At 44.8% G+C, this 27,978-nt stretch overlaps 1 protein-coding gene across 9 annotated transcripts in view; it reads left to right on the forward strand.

Annotated features, from left to right (window-relative positions):
* CACNA1D (calcium voltage-gated channel subunit alpha1 D) overlaps positions 1 to 27,978 on the forward strand; it is a 368,921-nt gene that overhangs the window by 150,711 nt on the left and 190,232 nt on the right. For all 9 annotated transcript variants that reach the window (XM_040408273.1, XM_040408281.1, XM_040408272.1 and 6 more), the window contains exons 4-5: positions 17,805 to 17,944; positions 24,482 to 24,633. In XM_040408273.1, the coding sequence (XP_040264207.1) occupies positions 17,805 to 17,944; positions 24,482 to 24,633 (292 nt within the window). The remainder of the gene's footprint in view (positions 1 to 17,804; positions 17,945 to 24,481; positions 24,634 to 27,978) is intronic.

Raw genomic sequence — 27,978 nt, forward strand, 5'->3', positions numbered from 1 at the left:
CAAACATTTTGGCCACAGAAGCCTGCCTTTTGCCAAATGAACGCGACGACGACATGGTGGAAGGTGGAGTGGAGGACAAATGGGAGGAGAGAGGAGAAAGAGAAGAGGCAGGACGTGGAGCGCCGGGAGTGTGGCTTTGTGGGTTCTGACTGTGTTGCTCCCACTGGGCTCGGTGATGGGAGGCCAGGTGCCTTCTTAAGGCGGTCGTCCCTAGGTGAGTGTTGGGCTTACTGCAACTTATGCATTGACAGCAGAGGCTGCAGAAGGTAACTCTATTATCAGCAGCGGACATGTTAAAAAAAGCCCACACTGCAGAGCCATGTGCCGGCGTCCTGGGAGCGCCAGATGTGACCGTGCATGGTGGATGGCTTGTTCCAGATACATTAGCAGTCTGCTTTTTGCCTCCCGTGCACTGTAAGTTCTGCCTGCTTCTCCTCCTTCTCCTCCCTATCTGCTGTTCTGTCTCTCCCTCTGAACTCCCCTCCTCTTCCTCTCTTGTGGGCACCCACGTGACGTCCATCGACACGTCATCATCGTCACCTTCACCACTACTGACATTAGAGATCTCGGAGAAGGCAGCAACAGCAGGGACCACCCTCCCTGGGCTGATCTGGGTACTGTCGTCAGACTACTGGGTGCTGACCGTTGATACCTACTTTTTCTGATCTGATGCCAAGAATGGCTGCGCATCGGTAAGGTTTGGGAATGGATGGGAAAATAATGGAGGGGCTATGGTGGTGGTGTTGATGTCTTTGGGGGTGCACACAGCAGAGAGTGAAGAGCGTGCAGATAGAGAGGATGAGGAGGGTGCAGATAGAGAGGATGAGGAGGGTGCAGAAGCGGAAGGCTGAGAGAGCCACTCAACCAACTCTGGTGCGTCCTTTGACGTAATCGCACGCACCTTCTGCAACTTCCCACTTAGGCTCCGGCTTGGTGCACCTGCCCGACCGCTACCACTCCTGCGGAATGGCCTGCCTCTTCCTCTGCCTGTCATTTTCAAAATGACCCTGTGACAAAGTCCCTATAGAAGAGCAGTATTTGTGGAAGAAGGTATATCACACACCTGCCTCAATCAGTTTTTTGGGGGGCAACTGGTATATCATACCAGTAGAAATTATTGGTTCCAATGGCGTTTGTCACTATCTGTAGCTGAGAACGCAGCTGAACCGCAAACAAATGCTGCACTACCTAAATGCACTATATAGAAATTATATTATTGGTATATAACACCCCTGCCTCAAGCACTTTTTTGGGGGGGCAACTGGTATATCACACCAGTAGAAATTATTTGTTCCAATAATGCTTGTCCCTCTATATACCTGCAGTATCGCAGCAGAACCGCACACAACTGCTGCACAATACAAATGCACTACAATATACCGTATTTTTCGCCCTATAAGACGCATCGGCACATAAGACGCACCTAGGTTTTTGAGGAGGAAAATAAGAAAAAAAATATTTTGAACCAAAAGGTGTGCTTTTGGTGGGTTTTGAACTAATTGTGGTCTGTGGATGGCACTGTTATGGGGGATCTGTGGGTGACACTTATGGGGGATCTGCTGGGGGACACTTATGGGGGATCTGTGGGGGACACTTATGGGGGATCTGTGGGGGACACTTATGGGGGATCTGTGGGGGACACTTATGGGGGATCTGTGGGGGACACTTATGGGGGATCTGTGGGGGACACTTATGGGGGATCTGTGGGGGACACTTATGGGGGATCTGTGTATGACAGTTATGGGGGGGATCTGTGGATGACACATATATAGCATCTTATGCTATGTGTCATCCACAGATCCCCTCCATAAGTGTCCCTGTAGTGAATGACCCTCAATACACGGGCTGGGGGCCGGCATCTGCTTTTATAATGACAGCGGGGCCCGTGCAGTGACTGTATTCTACTACACGGGCCCCGCTCACTGTATATTATTGTATCTCTAATAGTAAATTGTTATGCATATAATCGCATAATGAGCGCTGTGTATTACTTACAACTACAGTACAAGCGCTCACCGCTCGGTAGGTAGCAGAGAGGAGGGAGGAGGCAGGCCGGGAGGACGGGCACTGGCAGTGTGAGTCATACGTCACGCGCCTGCTTCATTCATAAAGTAGGCGGCGCAGGCGCGTGACGTATGACTCACACTGCCAGCGCCCGTCCTCCCGGCCTGCCTCCTCCCTCCTCTCTGCTACCTACCGAGCAGCGAGCGCTTGTACTGTAGTTGTAAGTAATACACAGCGCTCATTATGCGATTATATGCATAACAATTTACTATTAGAGATACAATAATATACAGTGAGCGGGGCCTGTGTAGTAGAATACAGTCACTGCACGGGCCCCGCTGTCATTATAAAAGCAGATGCCGGCCCCCAGTCCCGCCTCCCTCACAGCTGATACACCCGCCGCACGGCATCGCGGCGGGTGTATCATTGAAAACTCGGCAAAATCAGCAGCATTCGCCGTATAAGACGCAGTGCTATTTCCCCCCCACTTTTGGGGGGGAAAAAGTGCGTCTTATACGGCGAAAAATACGGTACTTTCTATCTTAGAAAGTATATTATAAGTATATCACACCCCTCTGTGTATCACACCTATTGATAGCACACCTATACCAGTCCTTAAGAAGACTTTTGTGGCCCTATTAGCTAGCGTTTGGTGTCCCTAACAGCCTGTCCCTGCTCCACACAGCAACCTCTCCCTACACTGGCAAAAGACTGAATTTAAAATGGCGGCCAAATCGGGTTTATTTATAAGGTAGGGGGTATGTCCATGTGCTGAAACGTCTCAATTGGCTGTCCTGCACCACCTGATGGATGTGTCATGGGTCAAAGTTCTTCACAATGTAAAATAATATGGCGCCGGCAGACATATGTTTGTCCGTTTGGCAAACCGCGAACTAGCAAAGTTCGCAGCGTAACGACCGCCGGGCGAACCGCAAGGCCATCTCTATTACACAGCTTAGTGTCATCTGCAAAAATAGAAACTGTGCTATTAATCACGTCCTCGATACTTAGGGTACACCACTTATAACCCGGGACCATTCTGAATAGGAATCATTGACCACAACTCTCCGGACACGGTCCTTCAGCCAGTTTTCAATCCAATTACAAACTATACTTTCCAAGCCAATAGACCTTACTTTACTTATTAAGCGTCTATGAGGGACAGTATCAAAAGCCTTTGCAAAATCCAGAAACACTACATCCACAGCCGCCCCTCTGTCCAGGCTACTACTCATCTTCTCATAAAAACAATCCAGGTTAATCTGACAACTTCTGTCCTTGGTAAACCAATGCTGGTTATCACTTATGATATTATTTACAGTCACATACTCCTGTATATAGTCCCTTAAGAGTCCACAACAGAAGTTAAACTAACTGGTCTGTAATTACCTGTGGAGGAACTAGATCCTTTTTTGAATATGGGCACCACGTTTGCCTTGCGCCAATCACTTGGTACTGTACCATACTGCACTGGCAAAAGTCAAGTCACCTCTGGTGGCACCTCCCTACATGCCAGGAGCAGCAGAAGTGAATGAATTCAGTAGTGCATACCCTTGTGCTTGGCACTGTCATTGCTTGCATTTTAAGCACCTAGCCCAGGTATTATTTTATGGTCACTATGGCGGGTATTATTTTAGAGACAACATATCTGCTCCTAATCTATAATACACAAGGTAAATTATCTTAAAGGGTGCCCAGTTTTAAGTTCCCTGGCAAAAAGTCTAGAATAGCTCCTATAGGGAGTGTCTCAGACTGACCACTGTAGGGGGTGTGATGGCGAAAGGCCAGTCATTGGTGTGTATGGGTAAGGCATTGTTTTTTCATTGATCTGCATGGTTTACAGAGACGGCTCCGGATGTCCTTTATTTTTGACAGAATCTGAGAGAGAGGTTATTAGCGGAGCCTCGTGAGTGACACCTAAACATGTGACTTTGCAAATATCGGGGCTATTCAAACGCTCACACTGTTCTGATTGTATTCTTTTGTATTTTTTTTTTTTGCCTTAAATATTTATGCCTCTCCTGGGATCTCTGCCGATCAGCACCCTAACAGTCATACATTGATTATGTATGCTAAGGATAGACCACCAATATTTAAAGGGCAGATTTGTCTCTATGACACTGGCTGACCTGTTACATGTGCGCTTGGCAGCTGAAGGCATCTGTGTTGGTCCCATGTTCATATGTGTCCGCATTGCTGAGAAAAATGATGTTCTAATATATGCAAATGAGACTCTAGGAGCAACGGGGGCCGCGTACCATTACACCTAGCAGCTCTTCTCTTTCTGCAACTGCTGGGCCCTTTCCACTTTGATTGGCAGGACTAGGCTTGATCACATTTTCACTACCCGGCCATGTCAATCAAAGTGCAGAGGGCACGGCAGTTGCAGAGAGAGCGGAGCCTCTATGTGTAACTGCAACGCCCCCGTTGCTCTTAAAGGCTCATTTGCATATATAAAAAATCCTTTTTTTTCAGAAATAGGGGCTCATATGAACATGGGGCCAACACAGATGCCTTAAAGAAGAACTGCAAAAAATTGTATTCTCTGACCTGCTAGAAAGGTAGAGTACATGATGTACGGTAATCTGCGGTAAATGTAATCTTCTTACCAGTGACTGTATTTGTGAGTTATCCCCTCCCTTCTGCGTCTCAGCGACCAGCAATAAGACTTTCCAAATAACACAGCATCTTAAGTTTGGACATTTAAGTCAGTTTCTCTAGGTATTCCTACAGAAACCTCAATGTCAGTCTCATAGGAATAAATAGAGAAGTAACTGACTTCCTGTCCTGTGTCAGTTGGAGATTAGAGTATTGGTCACATGACACGGCTGAGGATCACAAGGGAGGGGATAACTCACAAATACAGTCACTGGTGAGAAGATCACCTTAACTACAGATTACATCATACACCTTTCTAACAGCTCAGAGAATATTTTATTTTTTTGGGGAGTGCTACTTTCAGCCAGTTTCATAGGTAGAAATCTGCTGACAGATCCTCTTTAAGATGTGGATATTTAAGACCCATTCTTTTCCGCAACGTGCAGTGTCCCTATTGGCCTCTATTACATCTAATTACAGGCGGTGTGAATGGCGTTCACTACAGGCTACACTTGGTTTAGTTCATTCAGCGGGCGACTGTTTCAGGACCTGGAAGTGAGGGGGTTAAACCCATGAACCACAGCAAATTTTGGCCTTTTATTATTTAGCAGTGCAGCAGACATGCAGAGTCCCCCCCTCGTGAAGGACTATAGCGTATATCATTTATAATGTTCATGTCGGTAGTAGATTCTCTGTGCAAACATCCTCCGTTCCCCTCCTATTAATAATGGAAGCGTTTTCTGTGTCACTTTCAATTTGCTCCCTTTGAGGTTTTCTGTCCTTTTCACGTGCTGTTAATTCTTTACGTTTTCTTCTGCCTGGTTCTCCAGCCCGCGGCTCCTCCACTGCGCTCTGGAGGTTGGATTTATTTTTTGCATTTATTTTAGTTTGCAGTTTTCCCAGAATGACTGTAGACACAACCGAGCACAAATTGAAGCCGGCCTCTGCACAGTCCGTACTGATAGTCAGGATATTTAGAGTTACACGCTTCCTTAAAGGGATGTCGGGGGGGAAGGGGGGGGGAGCAGAAAATGGTAGGAGGGGGAGACGGGGACGAGCCTCCCTAGCATCGCAGGTGACACTCCTCCCCGTCCCTGCCTGACACCGGATGTTTTCATCCGCGCACGGGGAGAAGCAGATGCGGTGGTGCGGGGACCAGGAGCGGCGTGGGGAGCCAGGTAAGTATATTGTGTGCGAGGGCCCGGATGTATGGGGGACATTTGTTAGTGTCGGAAAACCCCTTTAATACAAGGCGCTTACTAATGAATTGTGATTGTCCATATTGCTTCCTTTGCTGGCTGGATTTATTTTTCCTTCGCAAAACGTATGCCAACGGATTGCATTTGAAGACTGATCAGGGTCGTCACAAATGCATTGCAAGAACGGATCCGTCTGTCCGCTTGTCATACGGACGAACGGATCCGGCATTTCTTTTTTTTTTTCAAATTCTTTTCGATCTGCGCATGCGCAGAACGGAAGGACAGATCCTGCATTCCGTTACTTCTATCTATTTATCTATCCATATCTAATTACCTACTGACAAATCCATGTTGCGGATATCACTATGAACCCACCAGGCTCTTCCAGCGTACGGTGAGTGCCACCTTCGGATTTAGGGCTCATGCACACAAACGTATTTTCTTTCCTCGTCCGTTCAGTTTTTTTTTTTTTGCGGACTGTATGTGGAACCATTCATTTCAATGGGACCGCAAAAAAAACAAAAAAACGGAAGTTACTCTGTAGGCATTGCATTTCCGTATGTCCGTTCCCCAAAAAGATAGAACATGTCCTATGATCGTCCGCATTACGGACAAGGATAGGACTGTTCTATTAGGAGCCAGCTGTTCTGTTCTGCAAAATACAGAATGCACACGGACGTCATCTGTATTTTTTGTGGAGCCATGTTATGCGGACCGCAAAATACATACAGCCGTGTGCATGAGCCCTTAATGGGACGTCCTTTCCTATATCCATTGATAAGGGTTTACAAGTAACCTTCTTCTTACGACTCCATTTAAACATCTGTATTTAAAGGGGTTTTCCAGCACCACGAAATTGATGATGGCAGGGTTGGAGTGGCTTGAAAACATAAAAGAAGCACAACTGCCATCCGCTGATCTCCTGCTGCTCCCGTCCCGACACAAGGTGATGGTGCAGGCAGCTGAGCTGGGTCACTGCTGCAGCCAGGCATCGGCTGAGAGGGCATCCGGAGAGAGAGCCACCAGTAAAGAGCAGCAGGAGATGGTTGGAGGTATCTTCTATGTTTTTAAGTAACCAATTTTTGTGGTGCTGCAAACCCCCTTTTATTTGACTTTGTCGGCCAGCCGTGTAGGGGTTAATCCCATGTCCTCGGTTGGGCACGGCAGGGAAGAGATGTATAGTTTTGTCACATATTATTCCGGCGCCGTGCACTGACCTACTTCTAACTTTCCCGTTGCCTTTTCTATCACTCACAACTTTCGGGAGAGAAGCCTAATCCAGATTAGTTTGTCAGGTTTGAAGCCGTGTCTGCTCATTCTCCAGCGTATTAGTCAGGGTTCATGCCGTCCAAATGCCATGTGCTGCACTTGTGTGCATGGGGGGCGTTCTCCCGCACTACATGATGTACAGGTGGAAAAAGGACAGGGCATATAGACGCAGGGTAAACCTCCAGTGATCTGCACCCCCCCGAGGATCCATAACCTGCACGCAGTACCCTGTATCATCTGCACCGCGCAGCAGATATGAGGCCACCAGCGCAACAGGAGAATTGCCGATTTCATGATATTAATTCTGTAATTTAAATGAATTTATCTATATGGCACATATATATGTATATATTGTATCTCCGAGGGGTTGTCCCACGAAAAATATTCTACATTTCACAAAACTTTTGCCAGCGATCTATTCACTGAGCTCTCTCTGTATAGCGCCACCTGCTGTTTGCTCTTTTTCTAAATTATCTGTCCGGCTCACTGAAGTTGACGTACCCACTTAGACCTCTTGCACACCAACGTGTGCTGGCCGTGCCAGTGCTGCAGACCGCAAATTGCGATCCGCAGTGCACAGCCACCGACCTTGGGCCAGCCGCATGCGGATCGCGGACCCATTCACTTGAATGGGGTCCGTGATCCCTCCGTTCCGCAAGAAGATAGAACAAGTTCTATCTTTTGGCGGAACAGAAGCACGGAACGGAACGCCGGGGAAGCACTCCGTAGTGCTTCCGTTCCACACATCTCCGGATTTGCGGACCTATTCAAATGAATTGGTCCGTATCCGTAAAGCGGAATGCACGCGCCCCTTGAATTGTGGACCCACCGTATGCGGCCCGCAATACAGCCACGGGAGCAGTACGGCCGTGTACAAGAAGCCTTAGGGGCACATTTATTGAGACTGGCATTTTAGAAGCCGGTCTTAATAAAGCCCTAAACTGGCGGTGGATCGCCAGAGTTATAATGAGGCGCCGACTCTTCATAACTTCGGCGCATTCAGCACCAGTTCTAAATGTAAGACTGCTCCCTAGCTGTCTTATATTTAGACGTTGCCGGCCCGTCTCCTTCCACGCCACGCCCACTTATTTAGACTTGCCGTGAGCGGGATGAAGTCGCAGGTAATGACGAATTGCGCCACTATCTGCATCTGAAATACGCCTAATTTAGGCATATTTTAGCATAGTAAATGACCCATTTGGTTTAATTCTTCAAATGCCAAGAGCTGCAGTAGATTGGAGATGCCAAAAAAATCACAGAAAAAACTAAGATAAAAACATCCTGCACGGTATGATATACAAATGTGCGGATGTCCCTGGCCATATTATTGAAGAAAACCACAGAAATAAGATACTAATGCACTTGTAAAGTAGATGCAAGCATTCTATATGGACAAAGCCCTCACTCTGATGTGATAATATCTGAGACACTTGGTCAATATATTTTGATCAAAACACATCTGTGCCCGTCTACCAAGCGCCAAGGTGGTCTCAGGTCAGGCGGGTCCTACGCTAAACCTACCTAAGCCATTGGGCTTCTATGTTCAGGAGCGCAGACCCCGCACATATAGTGCTCTGCTCCTAGTCACCTCCATGTGCATCAAGCAACCAATGGGAGGAGGAGCGAACGCACCTATATGTACCACCTAATCAAGGCGCTCTATTGGATAGGAAGGGCAAAAGTGCAGAGGAATGCTACTCCCAAGATAAAATAGGAGCGCATTCCCACTTGAAGGTGCCACTCCCTCAAGCAAATACTACATAGACAAAAAAATCACAGAAAAAACTAAGATAAAAACATCCTGCACGGTATGATATACAAATGTGCGGATGTCCCTGGCCATATTATTGAAGGAAATCACAGATTGGAGATGCCCCCTGAGAAAGGACCCCCTTCTTGATGTGCCACCTTGAAATAAACCTAGCAGAACAATTGCAGCAATGAATGGAGAGATCTCTGGATCCATTTGAGGGCTGTTTTTTTTAGAAAGAGCCTGGTATGGACTATATAACATCTGATTTCATTTTTACACTATTCATGGGATAACCCCTTTAATATCAGATATCTGGTGGCATCAGAAAGAGGGCAAGCACCCAGGGTGGCATTTTTTCTCTGGGAGCAGTCCTCGGTAGCTGAATCTATTCTAATTGTTCCCATTCAAAAGAGTTTCTGAATAATTGTTCAGGTCATACTCTACTATCACAATGGCGCCACTTAACGTGACGGCATGTGCCCATCTGTGTCCTCCACAGGAATGTCATCTCTGGTGAAGATGAGCCACCCCACTCATGTGATGTAACATCTTCATGGATGACAGGGACTAGGGGCAGGGGCAAACATAACATATGTGCAATGTAAAAGGGCAACTTTAAAAAAAAGTTTAAAACTGTGTTTTTTTATGGTTAATAAGGGACTGAAATAATGAGTTTAAATGACTGGTGGATTGTTAAAGAGACAAAGGACATTGTGTGAGAGACTGCAGGAGAGGAAGTTACATGTGATTGGCGAGATTGGTGCCAATCGGTAACTCTTGTGTAAAGACCGTATTAGACAGAATGATATTCAGGCCAGTTACTGTTTATAGGAAGGCTCGTTTCAAATAATTGGGCTGTATGATCATGCCGCTGATCAGCCAATAAATGAGCACACTTTTGTTTGTTTGCCTCAGATTATATAATAGCCGCTGCAAACGAGCACCGATCAATGTGTTCATCTCTCCTCAAACAGCATATGGCTAGGACATGCCACCACTGTCAGATAGGTGTGGGTCCACCTCTGGGATCCACTCCTGCCTCCGGGACAGGCCCCCCCGAAATGAACAAAGAGTAGCCATGCATGAACAACTGCCCTTTGTTCATTCATATCGGAGTTCCGAAAATAGCTGAGGGCCGGCAGTCCCATGGAGGTGAACAAAGTGGTGGCCTCGCTTTCACGGTGCGCTCTCCATTCATTTCTATGGGACTTCGAAAGTAACTGAGCAAAATGAACGTAGAGCACGCTGCGTATACAGTGCGTGCTCCTTTCTCTAAATAGGAACTAGTCCCAGAGGTGAGACCTGCACCTATCTGACATTGGTGGAAGATCCTAGCGATATGCCACCAATGTCTGAGGTGTCAAAACATCTTTAACTTTGTGTTAAGCTGGCCATACACTTGAGATTAAAGTTGACCGAAATTTTTCATTTCAAACATTTTGTCAAATACAGCTGATGGCAGACTTTGGTTCACTGGAAATTAGAGAGCTTTGAAAATTACGGCCATTGTAGGCTAAAACTGCACGTGTTTTTTGTCATCGGCTGAATCATTTGCCATTGAGCCCCAGATGCTGACTCCTTCATCGGTCACCTTAGTCCAGGAGCGGATAGACCATAGACCCTACAGGGAATTTTCCTGGTGGGCCGATGCCCATAGGGCCGTCCGAGTCCTCCTCACTGCCGCTGGCAGGGTACATAATACTAGGGGAACTATAGGGGGTCCAGACAGCATGCTAAAGGTAGGGATGGTTTGGTGTTGTGGCCCACATCTCACCTTCTAAGCCCCCTGCTTCATATCTGTATTAGAGACAATATGAGGAGTTAGAGTAGGATAGAACGTGGCAGCTGTTGATGGCCACCACAGAGGGGCAGCCTATGGGGAGGTATTTTGTACTGCACTGTGGTATTTGGTTCTATTGGATGGTATTCTGTGCTACACTGTGGTATTACTGACCCTGCAACTTGCATTGGTCCCACCTACTTGTGTTGCTCCAACCTCTGTCAATTTGGACCCACCTACAACATCGAGGCCATTTTTTGTATTTTTTTCCAGGGCCACTTTAAGTTTGCAGTTCGCCACTGCCTTAGTCTGGCAAGTTGCTGGTGGCATCTTTGTACGAATGATCCCATCGACAGCAGATCGGCCACAATGAGGCTGATCGTTGTCTCATGTGTATGGCCAGATTTAGTGCTAGCGGGGGACCGAACAGTTCACAAGAAAGAGGCCAAACCTTCAGAACTTGAGAGGTGTACACAAGCCATGATTGGGGGTTCTTCTCCCAAATTTACCATACTAGATTACAGGCTGTAGAATGAGGTAGCTATTGCCATACCGGTCTTTTGCAAATGGTTTCCTTCACATGGACCCCATCAAACCGTCTTGTGCCACATGGACGGTGCAAGAAATGGGCACAACCTAAGGAACACCCGTCACACCAGTGATTGTTTATTAGGTTTTATTAAGTCACAGTAAATATCAGTAAGAGGTGGAAAATTGGTTTCCCAGAGGCACAGGAAGAGATGACATTTTCTCCTGTTTGGAGCTTGGTCTTCTGGCTGCCATTAATGCCCTGGTAACCACACTGATGTCTCTTCTGTGACCGATATAATAGGAAAGTTCTGCCCTTGGATGTTCTGGGCTTGTTGATGTTATCTTGAATTTGCTGACTTGTTCTGTGGAGAGAAGTACACAATCTCATTAAATACCAAGTATTCTAGCTGCTTGACAAGTACAAGGACAGGAACATGCCCAGAGAAACTTACCTTTCTATCAGCAAGAATGGCGGCTGCTCCAGTGACACGGAACGCTGTACACGCCAGATGTTCTGTGGTTTAGATGTTCACGCTGCAAAATAAATAATTCCCATTAATGCACTACTAATGGGGGTTTCTAATCAAGCAAACAATCTGACTGACAAGTTTCTCTCTTTGACAAAAGTAAGATACCCCAGATAATCAAACCAGGTGGGAAGAAGCTGGCGGCGACTACCCAAATGACTCCAGGTTATTTTAAAACTCTGTAACTCTGCAGCGTTTCAGAGTAAAACATAGCTGTTTGCAAAGAGTTTGCATGTCATTTGCTGTTAGAGGTGCATGAAGCTCCTGAAAAGTGCCCTTTAATTGGTCCGACGAGATTGTGCTACAAACCTTGAAGATGGTTGATCCAAGCAGTCGATGGGACCTTGAGCTGCGCTGGGCAGAATGTTATAGAAACCTTCTGATGTTCACAAAGATGGAAATTATCTTTTATCCACCTGAGATGGTGACTGTTCCTGAAGTCCTGCAAGATACCAAATAATATCCTATATGAGTAACAGTGTTCCTTTTATCTAATCCTTAGTAACTAATGTACAATATAAAGCGGTGAATCTGTGTAAGTCCTTCAGGTGCTCATTGGATTATACTGCATACATATTTACAAAAGGAGCATCTGTCCACCAAATGACCTCAACCTTTATTCAGAAATGCTAAAGTATCTTTTCTAATTACGTCAAGTCTGAAGATAAATGAAATGACTTTTATTGCTTTTTCGTTAAGTTTGTTCACTCTAACAAATAATAAATACGGAGAATGAACATTATTAGTACAAACATGTTAGACAATCAGAACCTCTTACCTTATGTGCTATAAGAGCATGAGCAGACGCAGCTACTTTTTTGGTCCTCCTCTCCTCATGCCCATTAAATAAACCTTGCAGTCAAATTGTCCACCAGCCAAGGGGATGCTGGAATGAGAAATATATTGATGTAAGACATACATAATAATGCTAAGGATAAGCGTCCTGACATATAGCCACCTGCCATGACCTCTGGTTTTAATGTCCATATAATAATGTCCAGACAGTGAAAAGAATATACTAACAACATGGACCAAAACATTACTTAGTTATCTGTTCCAGGCCTGAGTTTTACGTCAAAGATGCCAAAAACGGGTCGGTGGTCTGAGGTCTTAATAAGAGGGCAGGAGTCGTATTTCAGGACTTGCACATCTCCATGACATTGGCTTTTATAGAACATCCTGTCCTGTAGAGATCGTAAACATAATATCATCATTGAATGTCTGTAGAATTATATTAAAATTTCTTTGTAAATGCCAAATCTAATCTGCCATGTCTCCTATTGGCCTGTGAGAGGTTTCATTGGAATTTAATAATATTGGAGGCATGAAATGTGCTCAGAGCAGTTGTCGCCTGTATCTATCAGTGGTGGTATGAGGTTCTCTTGGCCTAAAGAGTTGTCTTAGACCAGTGTTCAAATGAGGTACCATGTTGCCAGCCATCAGGGGCCTAAGTTTTGTGTCTGTTTTACATAAATATTTAAATTGCCATTGAGACTTTCGTGCTTCAGCCATGCCTGCATGGACACCTTGACACTGTGATGACCCATTCTCTACATAAAAGTAAAATGGATTGGGTACTTTGTAAGAAATTATTCCTCTGGCTATAATATTAACACCCCTTTATAGTGTATTATTGGTCAATCTTGTGCAGCTGTTGTGTTCTACTGTCTTGAGATTTTGTCTTGCTCTGGATCAACGCAGCTAAAATTTCCTCAGACTCTACTCCATGGACTATTGTCTCTTAGGCTCCCTGTAGTGAGCTCTCTTACCGTATATGATGGAACTCTCTGCTTTGCAGAGGTGTCGTAGATGTCAGTGCCAATGTCGAACTTATAGGTTGGAGGGAATACTAGTGGATGTACCATTACTCTTGGCTTCATTCAGCTGGTCATGCCTCAGGAGACTGGACATATCTCTTCCGCTGATGTTTTCCAGAAGAGTTTCCACGGTTTTTCGGTCCTCTTTCAGTTAGAAATTAAGGTCCCCAAACCAAAACACCCGATCGAAACAGCTGGTGACATCAACTGTAGAATCAAATAAACAGGCCACACAACTAGACTACATGAAAAGTGTTAGACTCACATTGATGGAGACAAATAGAGCGCTAAAGGAATCCATAGGAAGCAGGCACATAAGGCATACTCACAGGCATTGGAGTTTTCTCTGGATGAAAGAGATTGAGGCAGATGAAGACCCTCGTGATGATTTTATAATCCTGGATCCTTTTGTTTAGTGCCCCAACTACCAACAAAAATATATACATATTAGTAAATGGGACCTCCTGGGATCCAAAAGCCCCAACATATTAATGTTTTCTCTGACAATATAATGTACGTTTCTTTATCATTTTTAGTTTAAGTTTTGTTTCTCCTTTTGGGTTGTGTGGTCTAGATAGTCCTACAAAACTGAATTTATATGCAGAGTATTTAGTTAAATAGGAAATCTATCTACTTTCATCCTTTGACATTTTAGATGATGGAACTAGAATAGATCATGAATATCAAATCAGTGGGGGTTCAACTCCCGGCACCGATCAGCTACTGGTGAAGAAAACTAAACAGTGGATGGAGCTGGAAGCAGAAGGCTACGTCCATTGTGTCGTGGTCTTGCTGGCGTGCTGCAGCTCCGTTCCATGTCAATTTGACAGAAGACTGAAAGATCATTTCAAAAGTAGTCTATAGATGACAATTCTGCTGGCTTTGTCTGAGCTTTCACTTTGGAAAATTTTGGAAACACCTAGAGGGGTTGTATCCATCCACTTATTGTTTTCCTTTTATTATATGGAAAGGGTATGATAGAAGAACTCTTAATTTGGCACCTAAATATTCATAGCGCAGATCTCTTTTATATCATATGATATATTTCAGTTCATCGTGAAAGGGCAGAGCTTTGGTCCACGGTAAAATTGTACATAGTAATATATTAACACCAGACACTTACATCTCAGATGTGAATTGATAAACAGGAAGATGTTCCAAAGACAGTAAAGGCAACGCCCAAGGCTCCTTTAGTTTTGATATGATGGAATAGCCTTGTTGTTACATGGGCATATTCGACCTCTGTAGAAAGAAAAAGGGTCAGCGGTTAGGAGAACTACAATACAATGAAATAAAAGTGATTTCTCCTTACATTTGGAGATATTACTACTATGTAATTTCATAGGGTCTTTGTGGAGTCATCCTACAGATTCTCCATTACTCCATATAAACAAGAATCTGAGAGCAAAGACCTTAGAACAAGCAATTCTACTGCCTAGAGGATCCAGCCCTTCAGTGGGCAAATGAGATGCTCCAACTAATGAATCAATTAAAGTCAAGACAATAATGTCAGCCATCAATCAGTAGATTGAGTGATTATTCTTTATGTAAATGAAAGAAAGTGGATCATACCTGAGCTCCCGTCGAACAAAGATGGTGAGATACAGGACTCAGTGACCGGATGAGTGGTATAACACATAATGTGGACCTAGAGCGTCCTGCAATTTTATCTCCCATTCCCTTCTACAAGAAGACACAAATTCAAACATAGATCTCAAGAAAGATATCAAATTAAGATAATTTGTCCAAAAATCTAAGCTATAACCTTGGTAGACATAGGTCTAAGGTCTGATAAGACTTACCTGTTTGGAAATCCTTCCTGAATGCCAATAACATAAATGTCATTGGCAAATTCATCGTCTGATGGAAATAGCAGATCCTCAAGATTTTGTGGAAACTCCTGCTCAGAGTAGATAGATATTAATATATACACAGAGCACCAACCAGAGCCCCCAGATGGGACACCATAAATATTGCATAGTTCTTCTCACCTGGCCTTCCATATTCCAGGAGGCAACATAGAGTTTCAACTTTCCATCTGGGAAATGTCGGTCTAATTCTCCAGCGCCGATCACAGCGCTGCTGCCCAAGCTCCTATGAAGACATATGAGGAGTAAAGGTCTAGTAACTATTATATAAAATATATTAACAAGAATCCTATCTTAGATGTCACATACCTTTCACGGATGTCTTTGGAGCACATAGGGGACAGCGGGATGAATTTGCTCTTTTTGGTGTCATTTGAGCTGCAGTCACAAGATTTGCTGACTTGGGGCGCTGGGTTGATCAGCTACCACATCTTTGATGACTGAATATTTGAGGAGCGAGATGTTGGGATCCTCCATAGATGGTACGTCTGCCATCAGATTTCCTTTATCAGGAATCTGAGAGACATTATATTTTTTAGTTCTTTTCCAAAAGGGCATGGTTGTTAAATGCCCTTGGTGCAAGATTGCACCAGTGTCCTCTGTAGAAAACCAGGAGCTAGTCGAGATGAAGTTTGACTAATCGCCCCCTAGGGATCGACCATTATTGATTTTTTAGAGCCGATGCCAATAATCTGTGAACTTTCAGGCCGATAGCCGATAATTTTTCATTTTTGAAAAAAAATAACAAATTCCTACACATATCTGTGGAAAATGACTATGTTTATTGTTAACGTGTATTTTTTTTTTGTTAATCTTTCTTTTTCATTTATGCTTAATATTTTTTATTTTTTTTACTAACTTTTAGCCCTCTTAGGGACTAGAACCCTTGTCCTATTCACCCTGATAGAGATCTATCAGGGTGAATAGGATCTCACACTGTCCCTGCTGCTCTGTGCTTTGTGCACACAGCAGCAGGGAGCTGACTATGGGGCTTCAATAGCGTCCTGGCTGCCATGGTAACCGATCGGAGCCCCAGGATTACACTGCATCAGAAGCTGCCACTGAGGAGGGGAGAGGGGACCCTGTGGCCACTGCCACCAATGATTACTACTGGGGGGCTCGGGTGGGGGGGCGCACTGCGCCATCAATGTCTTTAATACTGGGATTGGGGGGGGCGTACTGCGCCACCAATGATTAATACTGGAGTTTGGAGGGGCGCACTGCGCCACCAATGTTTTAATACTGGGGTTTGGAGGGGCGCACTGCACCACTAATGTTTTAATACTGGGGTTTGGAGGGGCGCACTGCGCCACTAATGTTTTAATACTGGGTTTGGGGGGGCGCACTGCGCCACTAATGTTTCAATACTGGGGTTTGGAGGGGCGCACTGCGCCACTAATGTTTTAATACTGGGATTTGGGGGGGCGCACTGCACCACTAATGTTTTAATACTGGGATAATCAGAAGTCTCTCATTCATTCCTATACAGGAGGCGGGAGCTGGCTGCAGAATCACATAGCCGGCTCCCGATCTCTATGAGCGGTAGCTGCGATCCGCGGCAGTTAACTTGACGTAACGTAATTACTTTCTTTCCACGACTTCTTTCAATAAAAAGGCTTTGCCAATGCAGACAACCCCTTTAGGATATGTTCACACGTGGCATATAAACTGCTGGACAATCTCCAGCCTTTACAGTAGTAAGAAAGTGGATGAGATTTTGTGACGTGTCCTTCACATGCACTGAAAAAATCTGTGGAATCTATGCAGAAATTGACCTGTGGTACAGATTCAAAATGATCCGGGGCAGAATCTGCAGCGGATTTTTCCTCGGCGACATAACCTCCAATATCAGAGACACAAAATTCATCACAGAGGATGTCTAGAAGGGGCAGGTATTCAGCCATGGACGTAGTGGAAAGTGCAATCAGACGCAATCATTTCTAGTTTTCGGCATTTGTAATTTTTTTTTTTTTTTTATGTTTTCTCAATAATCTAATATCTGTTCTTTTGGCCCTCGAAAAAAGACCAGTCTCGTCTTCCAGCACCAGCCGCCATTATGTTGATGTAGCCCCCTCTCCGCAGATTCTGGCTTTGCTTGTAACCCCCTCTTCCTCCATTCCCGAGCAATCGGTGCTGGCAGTTTTGGCTCCCGATATACTATTTGCGAATGTTATGGGGATTGTACCAGAAGTCTAACATCGTCGGCCACTGATTGGACATCGTCAGACCTTACCGCATTGACAGTACACGACCTGGATAACGTAGCAGGAGCCCAAACTACCGGCACCAGTTGCTCTGGAGTCTGTGGAGCACAGCCAGGCAATGGTACCTGCGCGTGTTGGAGGACATGGCGGGTCCTTGAATAATATGCATGAGGGTATATGTGTTGGTCCGTAAAACGTATATATATCACTGTTGATATCACGATTTCCTCTAACTGAGTTTTCTCTTCTTCTAGGAAAAAGTAGAGTACGCCTTCCTCATCATTTTTACCATTGAAACCTTTTTGAAGATAATAGCATATGGACTAGTAATGCATCCCAACGCTTATGTCCGAAATGGATGGAACTTACTGGATTTTGTCATAGTCATTGTAGGGTAAGCATGTCTGTTTTTTCCTCGATGAGATTCAAATACATCCCGTGCACAGAATGAAGGTGAACCGTAATGGTCAGGTGCTGGAAAAATGCGTTACATGTGGATTTTGCTGCAGATTGCCTTCTCGCAAGGGGTGAAATCCAAACTGGAAATCCGTAGCGTACATCGACACACTGCAGATTTAAAATCCTAACTGTACATCAATTTCCATGCGAATTCCAGATGGATTTTAACGCAGTGTGTAGATTAGATTTGGTTAAAGGGGTTATTCCATTTGCCGTTTTCATGGCGGGGCAGAGTGCCGATTCCAGGTGAACGGGGCTCGCTGGGCCTGCGCTCTGCTCCTTTTTATAACTCCCATTGCAGTGAATGGGAGCTACGCAAACAGCATAGCACAGCAAGCTACGCTATTTCCGTAACCCGTACCTAGCTTCCATTCACTACAATGGGAGTTACGGAAAAAGTAGAGCGCCGGCCCGCTTGGCAGTTTACGTAAGCTCATCTATCTGAGGTCGGCACTTAGTCTCATCTTACCGCGGAAATGGCCAGATTTGGACTGTTATCTACAGTAATTTATGTGTGGTCCTGCAGATAAGGAGTCCAGATCACTTTTTTTTTTATATTTTCCTGGTTCCTCCACTGTCAGCACCCAAAGGTGCACTGTAATACACAATCCAGATTGCTGTGCTGTGTTAACATAATATAGAGTACTCTTTTGCGCATGCACAGCAGTTTTGACAATGTATTTCAATGCAGCTCTGAGCGCTGACATTGGGGGAACGGGGGGCAAGAGGAAAATAAAAACTAGTGATCTGGACTCCATATGCGCAGTGCTACTCATGTATTACTGTAGATAATGGTCCAAGATCGAGGTGACAGATTCCCTTTAGACCTCATCCAATTTTCTGCCCACAATCACACTACAGAAATCTGCAGCGTATACTGCCCATGTGGACGTACACTTAAAAGGGTTGTCCTGCCATATATACTGAGGACCTATCTTCAGGATAGGTCATCAATACCTGTTCGGCGGGAGTCCGACACCCAGCAACCCCCACCGATCAACTGTTTGAAGAGGAGGCGCCGCTCTATTACACTGCACGTGGTCTGGGAAGTGAAGTGCAATGACGAATACTCGTCACAAGGGAATGGAGCAAGAACTGCACTGGCGGTCCACAGGAGATGCCGCGTAGTGTAACGGCCAGGAAGCATCACTCGCCTGGAGAGCAACCTCCTCTTTAAACAGCTGATCAACGGGCGCACCGGGTTGCCGGGTCCCTCACCGATTAGATATTGATGACCTATCCTGACAATAGGTCATCAATATATATGACAGGACAACCCTTTTAAAGGCTGTGTTCACCTTTGCAACCGCTTTTTTAATTGTTCCCATCTAAAATGAAAAATAAAATGACTTTGCAATAGATCTTAATTAAAAAGTTCCTATGATGTTAGGTGTCCAGCTCTGTGCAGACCCATGCGTCTCCATGGTAACCTGTATAGTGTCATCCTGCAGTCATCCGTTCCTCCATCGGTTCCCAGCTTTCTGCTGATACCAACAGTGCGGGGTCAGACTAGTCTGCAGGGTTCGTTTGCTCGCTTTCCGTACAGACACATAAGGCTAGAGCTGCACCCAGACTTCTTGTGTTACTTGTAATAGATTTGAATTATTGAGCTGCAGCTGTCACTCATACGTATCGGAAAAAGTCTAGGTGTGGCCCCAGCCTAAGTTTGCGTAAGAACTTTAGGGCACTTTTATTAATAACTCCTATATCTGGCGGTGGATCCGACGGACTTATGAAGAGGCGTCGGCCTCTACATAACTTCAGCGGATCCTCCGCCACTTCTAAATGTAAGACCGCTTAGTAGTTGTCTTACATTTAGACCCTTTTCTGCATCTAAAGCAGGCGTAGAAAGTGGTGAATGAGACCGGCCTGCCAGCCCCACGCCCCCTGTTTTAGACCTGGTGTGAGCGAGGAGATTGCGGCGAAAAGGACCTTTGCGCCAGAAATATGCCTAATTTAGGTGTATATCTAAGGCTACTTTCACACTGGCGTTTTGGCTTTCCGTTTGTGAGATCCGTTCAGGGCTCTCACAAACGGTCCAAAACGGATCAGTTTTGCCCTAATGCATTCTAAATGGAAAAGGATCCGCTCAGAATTGCCTCCGATCAGTCTCCATTCCGCTCTGGGGGCGGACACCAAAACACTGCCTGCAGCGTTTTGCTGTCCGATTGACGAAAGTGAGCCAAACGGATCCGTCCTGGCACACAATGTGAGTCGATGGGGACGGATCAGTTTTCTATGACACAATCTGGCACAATGGAAAACGGATCCGTCCTCCATCGACTTTCAATGGTGTTCAAGACGGATCTGTCTTGGCTATGTTACAGATAATACAAACGGATCCGTTCATGACGGATGCATGCGGTTGTATTATTGTAACGGATCCGTTTTTGTGGATCCATGACGGATCTGCCCAAAATGCGGGTGTGAAAGTAGCCTTGAATGACCCCCTATATATATAAAAACCATGGGAATTTTTTAATCAAGATTTATTTCTGGGTTTATTTCATTTTCCATGTTAGATTCAGTTGAGGTGTACATTGCCTTTCACTTTAAGACTCAGAAGGTGACCAGTCCCTTTAAAGGGGTGGCCCAGGTTTAAGATATTCATGAACTATCTTCAGGATAAGTCATCAATATAAGATTAGTGGGAGTCCAACAACCGCCACCCCGCCGATCAGCTGTTCGCAGCAGCCATTGACTTCAGAATCAGAAAGCCTCATCCATGGTGCAGCAGCCGCGCCGTCGTCCGGCAGCACTGCTCCCGTTCACTTGTCGAGACTCATATTGGATCGAAGGTAAATTGGCTTCTGTACGCTCAGATTTATGCTGGGACCCTCACTGTCGCTCTGTATTAGACGTCCAAGTTTGTGCCCCATTGATCTTAAAAAATGAAATAACCAACACGGAATTTGCTTGCAAAATATTTCTTTATTGGGTTCAGTGTTCGAATGCACTAGACACCCCTACATCAATCTGTAACTCCAGCTCAGTTTCTAACCTAGACCTTTGTTATGCTCTTTAATCGCTAGGCATTACTTTTCTGTGTAGGGGCTCTATCACTTCAGTATATGGCATTTATCATGTAGAGAAAGTTACTACAAGGCACTTTACTAATGTATTGCGATTGTCCATGTTGCCTCCTTTGCTGGCTGGATTCATTTTTCCATCACCTTATACACTGCTCGTTTCCAGGGGTTAGGACCACCCTGCAATCCAGCAGCAGTGGTCGTGCTTGCAGACTACAGAAAAAGTTGCCAGCCTCTCTGATAGCCGGGAGCGCACATAGGTGGGTTCTTTTTTTCTATATTGTGCAAGCACTGGATTGCAGGGTGGTCCTAACCCCTGGACACGAGCAGTGTATAATGTGATGGAAAAATTAATCCAGCCAGCAAAGGAGGCAGTATGGACAATCACAATACATTAGTAAGTGCCTTGTATTAACTTCATCTACAGGATAAATGCTGAATTGCTGAAGTGAGACGACCCCTTTTAAAGGGCATCTGTCAGCAGTTTTGTACCTATGACACTGGCTGACCTGTTACATGTGCGCTTGGCAGCTGAAGGCATCTGTGTTGGTCCCATGTTCATATGTGTCCGCATTGCTGAGAAAAATGAAGTTTTAATATATGCAAATGAGCCTCTAGGAGCAACAGGGGCGTTACCATTACACCTAGAGGCTCTGCTCTCTCTGCAACTGCCACATCTTCTGCACTTCGATTGACAAGGCCAGGCGTAATACATTTACACCTCCTGGTCCTGTCAAAATGCAGATAGCGCTGCAGTTGTGCTAGGTGTAACGGCAACGCCCCCGTTGCTCCTAGAGGCTCATTTGCATATATTAAAACATCATTTTTCTCAGCAATGCGGGCACATATGAACTTGGGACCAACACAGATGCCTTCAGCTGCCAAGCGCACATGTAACAGGTCAGCCAGTGTCATAGGGACAAAACTGCTGACAGATGCCCTTTAATGTTATAACATATATTACAAGCTTGAGATCGTAGAACCCAGCGAAAACGTTTATGATCAAATTAAACGGAGACTGCCATTAGTTACGGGCCCTGGCTCTGGCACATTCTGTTTTAAGATCAACATCTACTCCGATCTAGCTGCCAGCGTTCATCTTATAATAGCATTTTCCAACGTGTCCGCTAAAACTCCTGCGGCAGTAACCTGAGGGATTGCATCACATAGAAAGTAACTGCTGCAGCTTATTTCTCAAGCTCAAGCCTCAATTCAAGTCACCAATAATCCACTTTCTTGCCTCAAGAGCAAATAAAGTCAATTTTTATTGCACACACCAGTAGGAGAAATCTTAGAGCCACAAGGGCCAAATGTGAAGATCGTGAAGGCTTGATTAACGAAATTGGACAGCAATCCTATAAGCGTTCAGTTGTGCTCGTTTTTCAGAATTAGCTGTGACGTGATCTATTGATCACTAATGTTACCGTGTGTATAATGAGCGTTCATTTTAGTAGAAGTGGTTTAAAATTGGTTTACTTTATGTAATTAGAGCTTGGGACAAGTAGATGATGAAGGCATTACCTTTACTTTGATCACCAGGGGCTATGTATCTGCACGAGCTGCTGGGTCTTAGCAGACCCAGATCAGCTCTGCAGTGAGGTTGTACAGCCTTGTACATGCTCTGTGGGGCTGTCGTCTCCCTGTAACTAGGGCTTCTATGTCAGTCCCAGTTGCAGGAGAAATCAGCATAAATTATTTTTTCTCGTTAAATGGCCCCCAAAGGTTTTGTATAACCATATTAAAGGGGTTGGGGGGAGACAAAGTGTAAAATAACAAATAATAAATAATTAGTGACACAATTTAAAAAAAATAACGAAATGCCACCACGTGCCACACTGCAGCGTCTAGTCTGGTCCCATCTAGCATAACCCATGCATTATTTAAGTTGTACATTGTACTATTGATAAAAAAAAAAAACGTGGAAAACAGACTTTTTCTCTTTTTCCTGGTTATGGAAAAAATAAATACAAAAAAATAAAAATGACTTAAAAATAAAGCTGCATCTATTGCAAAAAAAAGCACCAAAATGATTTACATAACCGAAACGGAAAAAAAAGTTATAGCTTTCAAAGTTGCCTGTACTACAAAAAAAAATTAAAAATGCACCTGGTCATGAATTGGTATAAATGGAGCAGAATCTGGTAGAATAAAACTTCATGTTCACGCTATTCCTGATCATAAAATCTCCAGAAAAGTTACTACTGCTATTGCTTAGTACTGTCAGCATCTCTTTAAGGCCCCTTTCACACTGGCGTGTGCGGCAAAATGTGGGCCGCAATACACGAGCACAGTCCGTGGGCAACCGCAGCGGATCGCGGACCCATTCACTTGAATGGGTCCGCGATCCGGCCGTTACGCAAAAAGATAGGACATGTTCTATCTTTTTGCGGAACAGAAGTACGGGATGAAACCCCACGGAGGCACTCTGTAGTGCTTCCGTAGGGTTCTGTTCCGTGGTTCCGTTCCACACCATTCCGCATCTTCGGATTTGCGGACCCATTCAAGTGAATGGGTCCGCATCTGTGATGCGGAATGCCCACTGAACGGCGCCCGTGTATTGCGGATCTGCAAATGCGGTCCGCAATACGGCAACGGGGCGCACACGCCAGTGTGAAAGAGGCCTAAAGGGGTTGTCTGATTTTTGGAATTCTAGGGAGTTAAAGGGGTTTTCTGTGACTAACCTTTCCTGCAAAGCATTTCACGATCTACTGTTAGTCAACTTTTTGATGTTCTTGCAACAACGTATCGATCGGATACACCTCCTCTTGTGTCGCAGATCACGTGCCATACATCAAACGTGTGATCTTTGCTCACTTGTTGCTTCCTCCAATGTATGTGACATCACCAATGTTGTAACGTTCATGGGCTGTGCGCTGTCATCAACTTGCCATTTGGACATTCGTTAGAAGGTTCACTGGGTAGGGACTGATGGAGCTCAAGGATGTAGTGAGAAACAGGAAGAGGAAGATGACAGGAAGATTGGGGAACATAAAAAACATGAATACCAAAGTTGTATTTATCTAACCGTAAAACAAGCCTATACAATGTACGAGTCCCTCAAAAAAATCTCACTATGTCCATAGGAACAACATCTATGAGCTAGTCAGGAGCAGTTCTTATTGAGGGCCTGGGACATCAGGCCACAGACGGCACAATGATATCAGTGGGCACTGTGTAATGCCACATTTCTCCTGTGGTGGCGCTGCAGAACTGAACACTTGCTACCGTGTGGCCCAACAGATTATGCCTGATCGCTGTGAGACACCAAAGTGGTTATCTTATTGTCAAAGAGCTCTAGTGATTGTCGAATGTAGACAACCCCTTTAATTTATTCTCCATGGTTCACCAAAAGTGATCCCATAATTTAATAATTCTATGCTTTTCTTATCATATTTGAAATTTTACGTCTTTTTTAATGACTTATTGTTTGTTTTTTGCTCTAGATTGTTTAGTGTAGCTTTGGAGCAACTTAATTTTGGTACCAAAGAAGTTGAAGGAGGAACTCAGTCGACTGGGAAATCTGGTGGTTTTGATGTGAAAGCTCTACGAGCCTTTCGTGTGTTACGTCCCCTTCGATTAGTGTCTGGTGTGCCCAGTAAGTGCTTTGTTTATTGGTAACTTATTTTTTGTAATGTACCTACCTAGCAGTGTGTAAAGGCAGGATTCTTACACCACCTGCTGTGGTTCTTGACTAGCTTTCATTTCCAAACAACTTTGAAAGGAACGCCCTTGGCAAAATATACACAGTGGGGGTCATTTACTAAAGACTGGAGTTTCACATAGATGTGTTAAAGGGGTTGTGCGGGGATTTTATATTGATGACCTATCCTCAGGATAGGTCATCGATATCAGATCGGCGGAGGGCCAAGTCCCGGCACCCCTGCTGATCAGCTGGTTAAAGAGACCAAAGTGCTCATGTGTAGTGTTGGGCGCGAAATATTCGAATCGCGAATTTTAATAACGAATATCGGCACTTCGAGAATTTGCGAATATTTAGAATATAGTCATCTATATTTGTATTCTTGAACAGTCTAGATTTTTTTTTCCATCAGTAACCTCCCTTCTTGCTTGTGGGCCAATGAGAAGGCTGCAGTGTCTTTGTCTGAGCTTAGCAACATCCCTAGCAACCAATAGGAAAGTTGCCTGCCCCTTACTATATAAGAACCAACCCAGCAGTCGTTTTTGCAGTTCTGAGAGAGACAGCAGTGACATGGCTGTGCTCTGTGCTCTGCTGTGTAATTACATTAGATAGTGAGCTCATATATATAATGCAGATAGAGGGAGATGGTCAGTGTAGGTTAGATGGTGATATAGTGTAGCTGATAGGTTCTGCTGTCCATACATACATGCTACAGACATAGTGCTGTGATGTCACATGTTCACAACAATACTTACTGCACCAATCAGTAATATGTAGTCAGACCGGCTAAAATGTGAAGTTTCACGTATTGCGCCAAAATATGCGCATCATTAATTGCTGATTAGCGCAATCCCGAATATATTGGAGCACGCTATCTGCATATAAAGTCATTTTTAATGTTCTGCCGTGCCAACCATGTTCTCCAGTCTCAGGAAACTTCTAGCAGCTTGAAAAATGTAGCAAAAGTGACCCACGCCTGTATTGCGCGCGCAGTGCGTACATATTGCATTGCCAATTTTTGCAATCAAGAAAATAATCGCAAATTCACGAATATACGACAAATATTCACAAAATATAGCGAATTCGAATATTGCCCCTGCCGCTCATCACTACTCATGTCAGTGCTGCTTCCTCTTCAAGAAGACACTGTGTGCCATCTTGCTTGTAACGGCGGCGCAGTGTAATTGAAGTAAATGGGATTAGCACTAATAATTACACTGCGCGCCGAGACAGTGTAATCCTGAACAGGCAGCAGCGCTCACATGAGAGCTGCATTCTCTTCAAACAGCTGATCAACGGGGGTGCCGGGACTTCCGCCGAACTGATATTGATGACTTATCCTCAGGATAAGTCATCAACATAAAATCCCCCACACAACCCCTTTAGTCTTTAGTAAATGACCCCCACTGTGTCTATTTTGCCAGGGTGTTCCTTTTATAAAGTTGTTTGGAAATGAAAGCTAGTCAAGAACTACAGCACGTGGTGTGAGAATCCTGAATATTTGAATATCGTGCAAAAGTTCATTAATTTAAAATCCCCGCACAACCCCTTTAAGGTCCTTTTACATGGATGGACAGTTCAGGCAATAATTGGGAACGAACCCAATGTTCCTGATAATTGCCTGTTTGTCAGTGGAGATAAGGGCTGTATGGGAACCAGTGATCGCTGCAGCAGTCGCTTGTGCCCCTAGAAAATAACTGTTCTTGAGCAGCAGATCACAGTTCACACAGCGCGATCGGCAGCACAGAAACCACGATTTTAGGTGTCGGGTAAAAGTCATGTTCGTCTGATCACCCGTTTCCTCGTTCATTGGGTGATTGCCAGCACCTTTCACTCAGATTATAGATTATAAGGGACAAGCGTTTCTACAAATGCTCATCCTCCACGCTCATCCTTAATGCCAAAACCCTGACGTAAAGCTTTTGTAAATGACCTCCAGTGTGTTATGCCAGGGGCAGTACCTGATGGGGTCCTGCACGAAATGGAATCAATGAACACCCAAAAAAACGGCATGGCTTGAAATTTTCTTTGTGCTTGCCATAGCTGCGTCCTTGGTCATTTCTCCTCTAGATATTCCGTTATGCCACAGTGTTATATTACACATGGAAAGGTTAGTAAAAACATGTTTCCCATAAGCGTTCCCTTGATTTAAGTGGAAATCTGCGGCTCAGGCGTGTGCTGGAAAAAACAAAAAGGATTGAAAAGTCAATTCTTGCCACAATTTCTATGCAAGGAGGCAGACGCAGGATTAGCTGCAGCAAATGGGGCTGAACCTCTGTGTGGATCCACGGCATGTACAACTGAAAGTCAAGTGTTGCCACTATTCATTTCTTTCAACGGAAGAACACCCTGTGTGCACAAATCTAGGACCCCTTTAAAGGGGATGTCCAGTTTTGTGTTTTTTTTTTTTTTTTTACTGTTAACCCCAGCCTGCTGCACTTGTATCTGTTCCTTGCCGCTCTCCTCTGGGACCTTGAGTCCCTGGCTCCCTTTAGAGGTCCTCTGGTTACCGTCCTGTAAACGTCCAGATGGGGGTGGGGTCATGTGTGTCGCCGCAGCCAGTGGCTGGCCTCATTGGTGAGGTGCCCACAAGCAGTGGGCTGGGGTTCAGCTTCAGTGATGGGGTGAGATCCTGGTTGCTGCACCATTGTTTGTAACTTGTAGATATCCCATATATTGTAGTGTATATGACCTATATATATATCACTAGGTATGTGCGGGGCCCAGTTAAACACTGTCACTGGGACCAAAAAGAGTCAAACTGTGCCTTGAATATTATGCACAAAGGGGGTCATTTATTAAACTCAAAGAGGATCTTTTAATAGCTACATGCACTCCCCATGTAATAACCATTCTGGAGCATCTATTCTTATGGCTCTATGTTGTGCCATTCCTTTATTATTTCTACTAGAAGTTATGATTGAATTGCCAGCAGTCTGCAGTAAGGGTACAGAGGGGAGGTAACCAGTTGGGGGTGTGTACCTGCACAGACTGACTCTATCCAATCAGTGCTGCCATTTTCACACTGGAGGTACACCCCCCCCAACTTGTTACCACCCCTCTGTACCCTTACTGCAGACTGCTAGCAATTCATTTATAACTTCTAGTAGAAATAATAAAGGAATGACACAACAGCCATAAGAATAGATGCTCCAGAATGGTTATTACATAGGGAGTGCATGTAGCTATTAAAACAGGCATGTCAGGAGAGGTGAAAGGTCCTCTTTAAATGTGCCTAACTTAGGCGTATTTCTAGCGCCGATTGCTGTGCAAAGGTCCTTTGCGCTGCAATGTGCGACT

Source organism: Bufo bufo, chromosome 9, assembly GCF_905171765.1.
Source record: "Bufo bufo chromosome 9, aBufBuf1.1, whole genome shotgun sequence".
Classification (NCBI taxonomy): domain Eukaryota; kingdom Metazoa; phylum Chordata; class Amphibia; order Anura; family Bufonidae; genus Bufo; species Bufo bufo.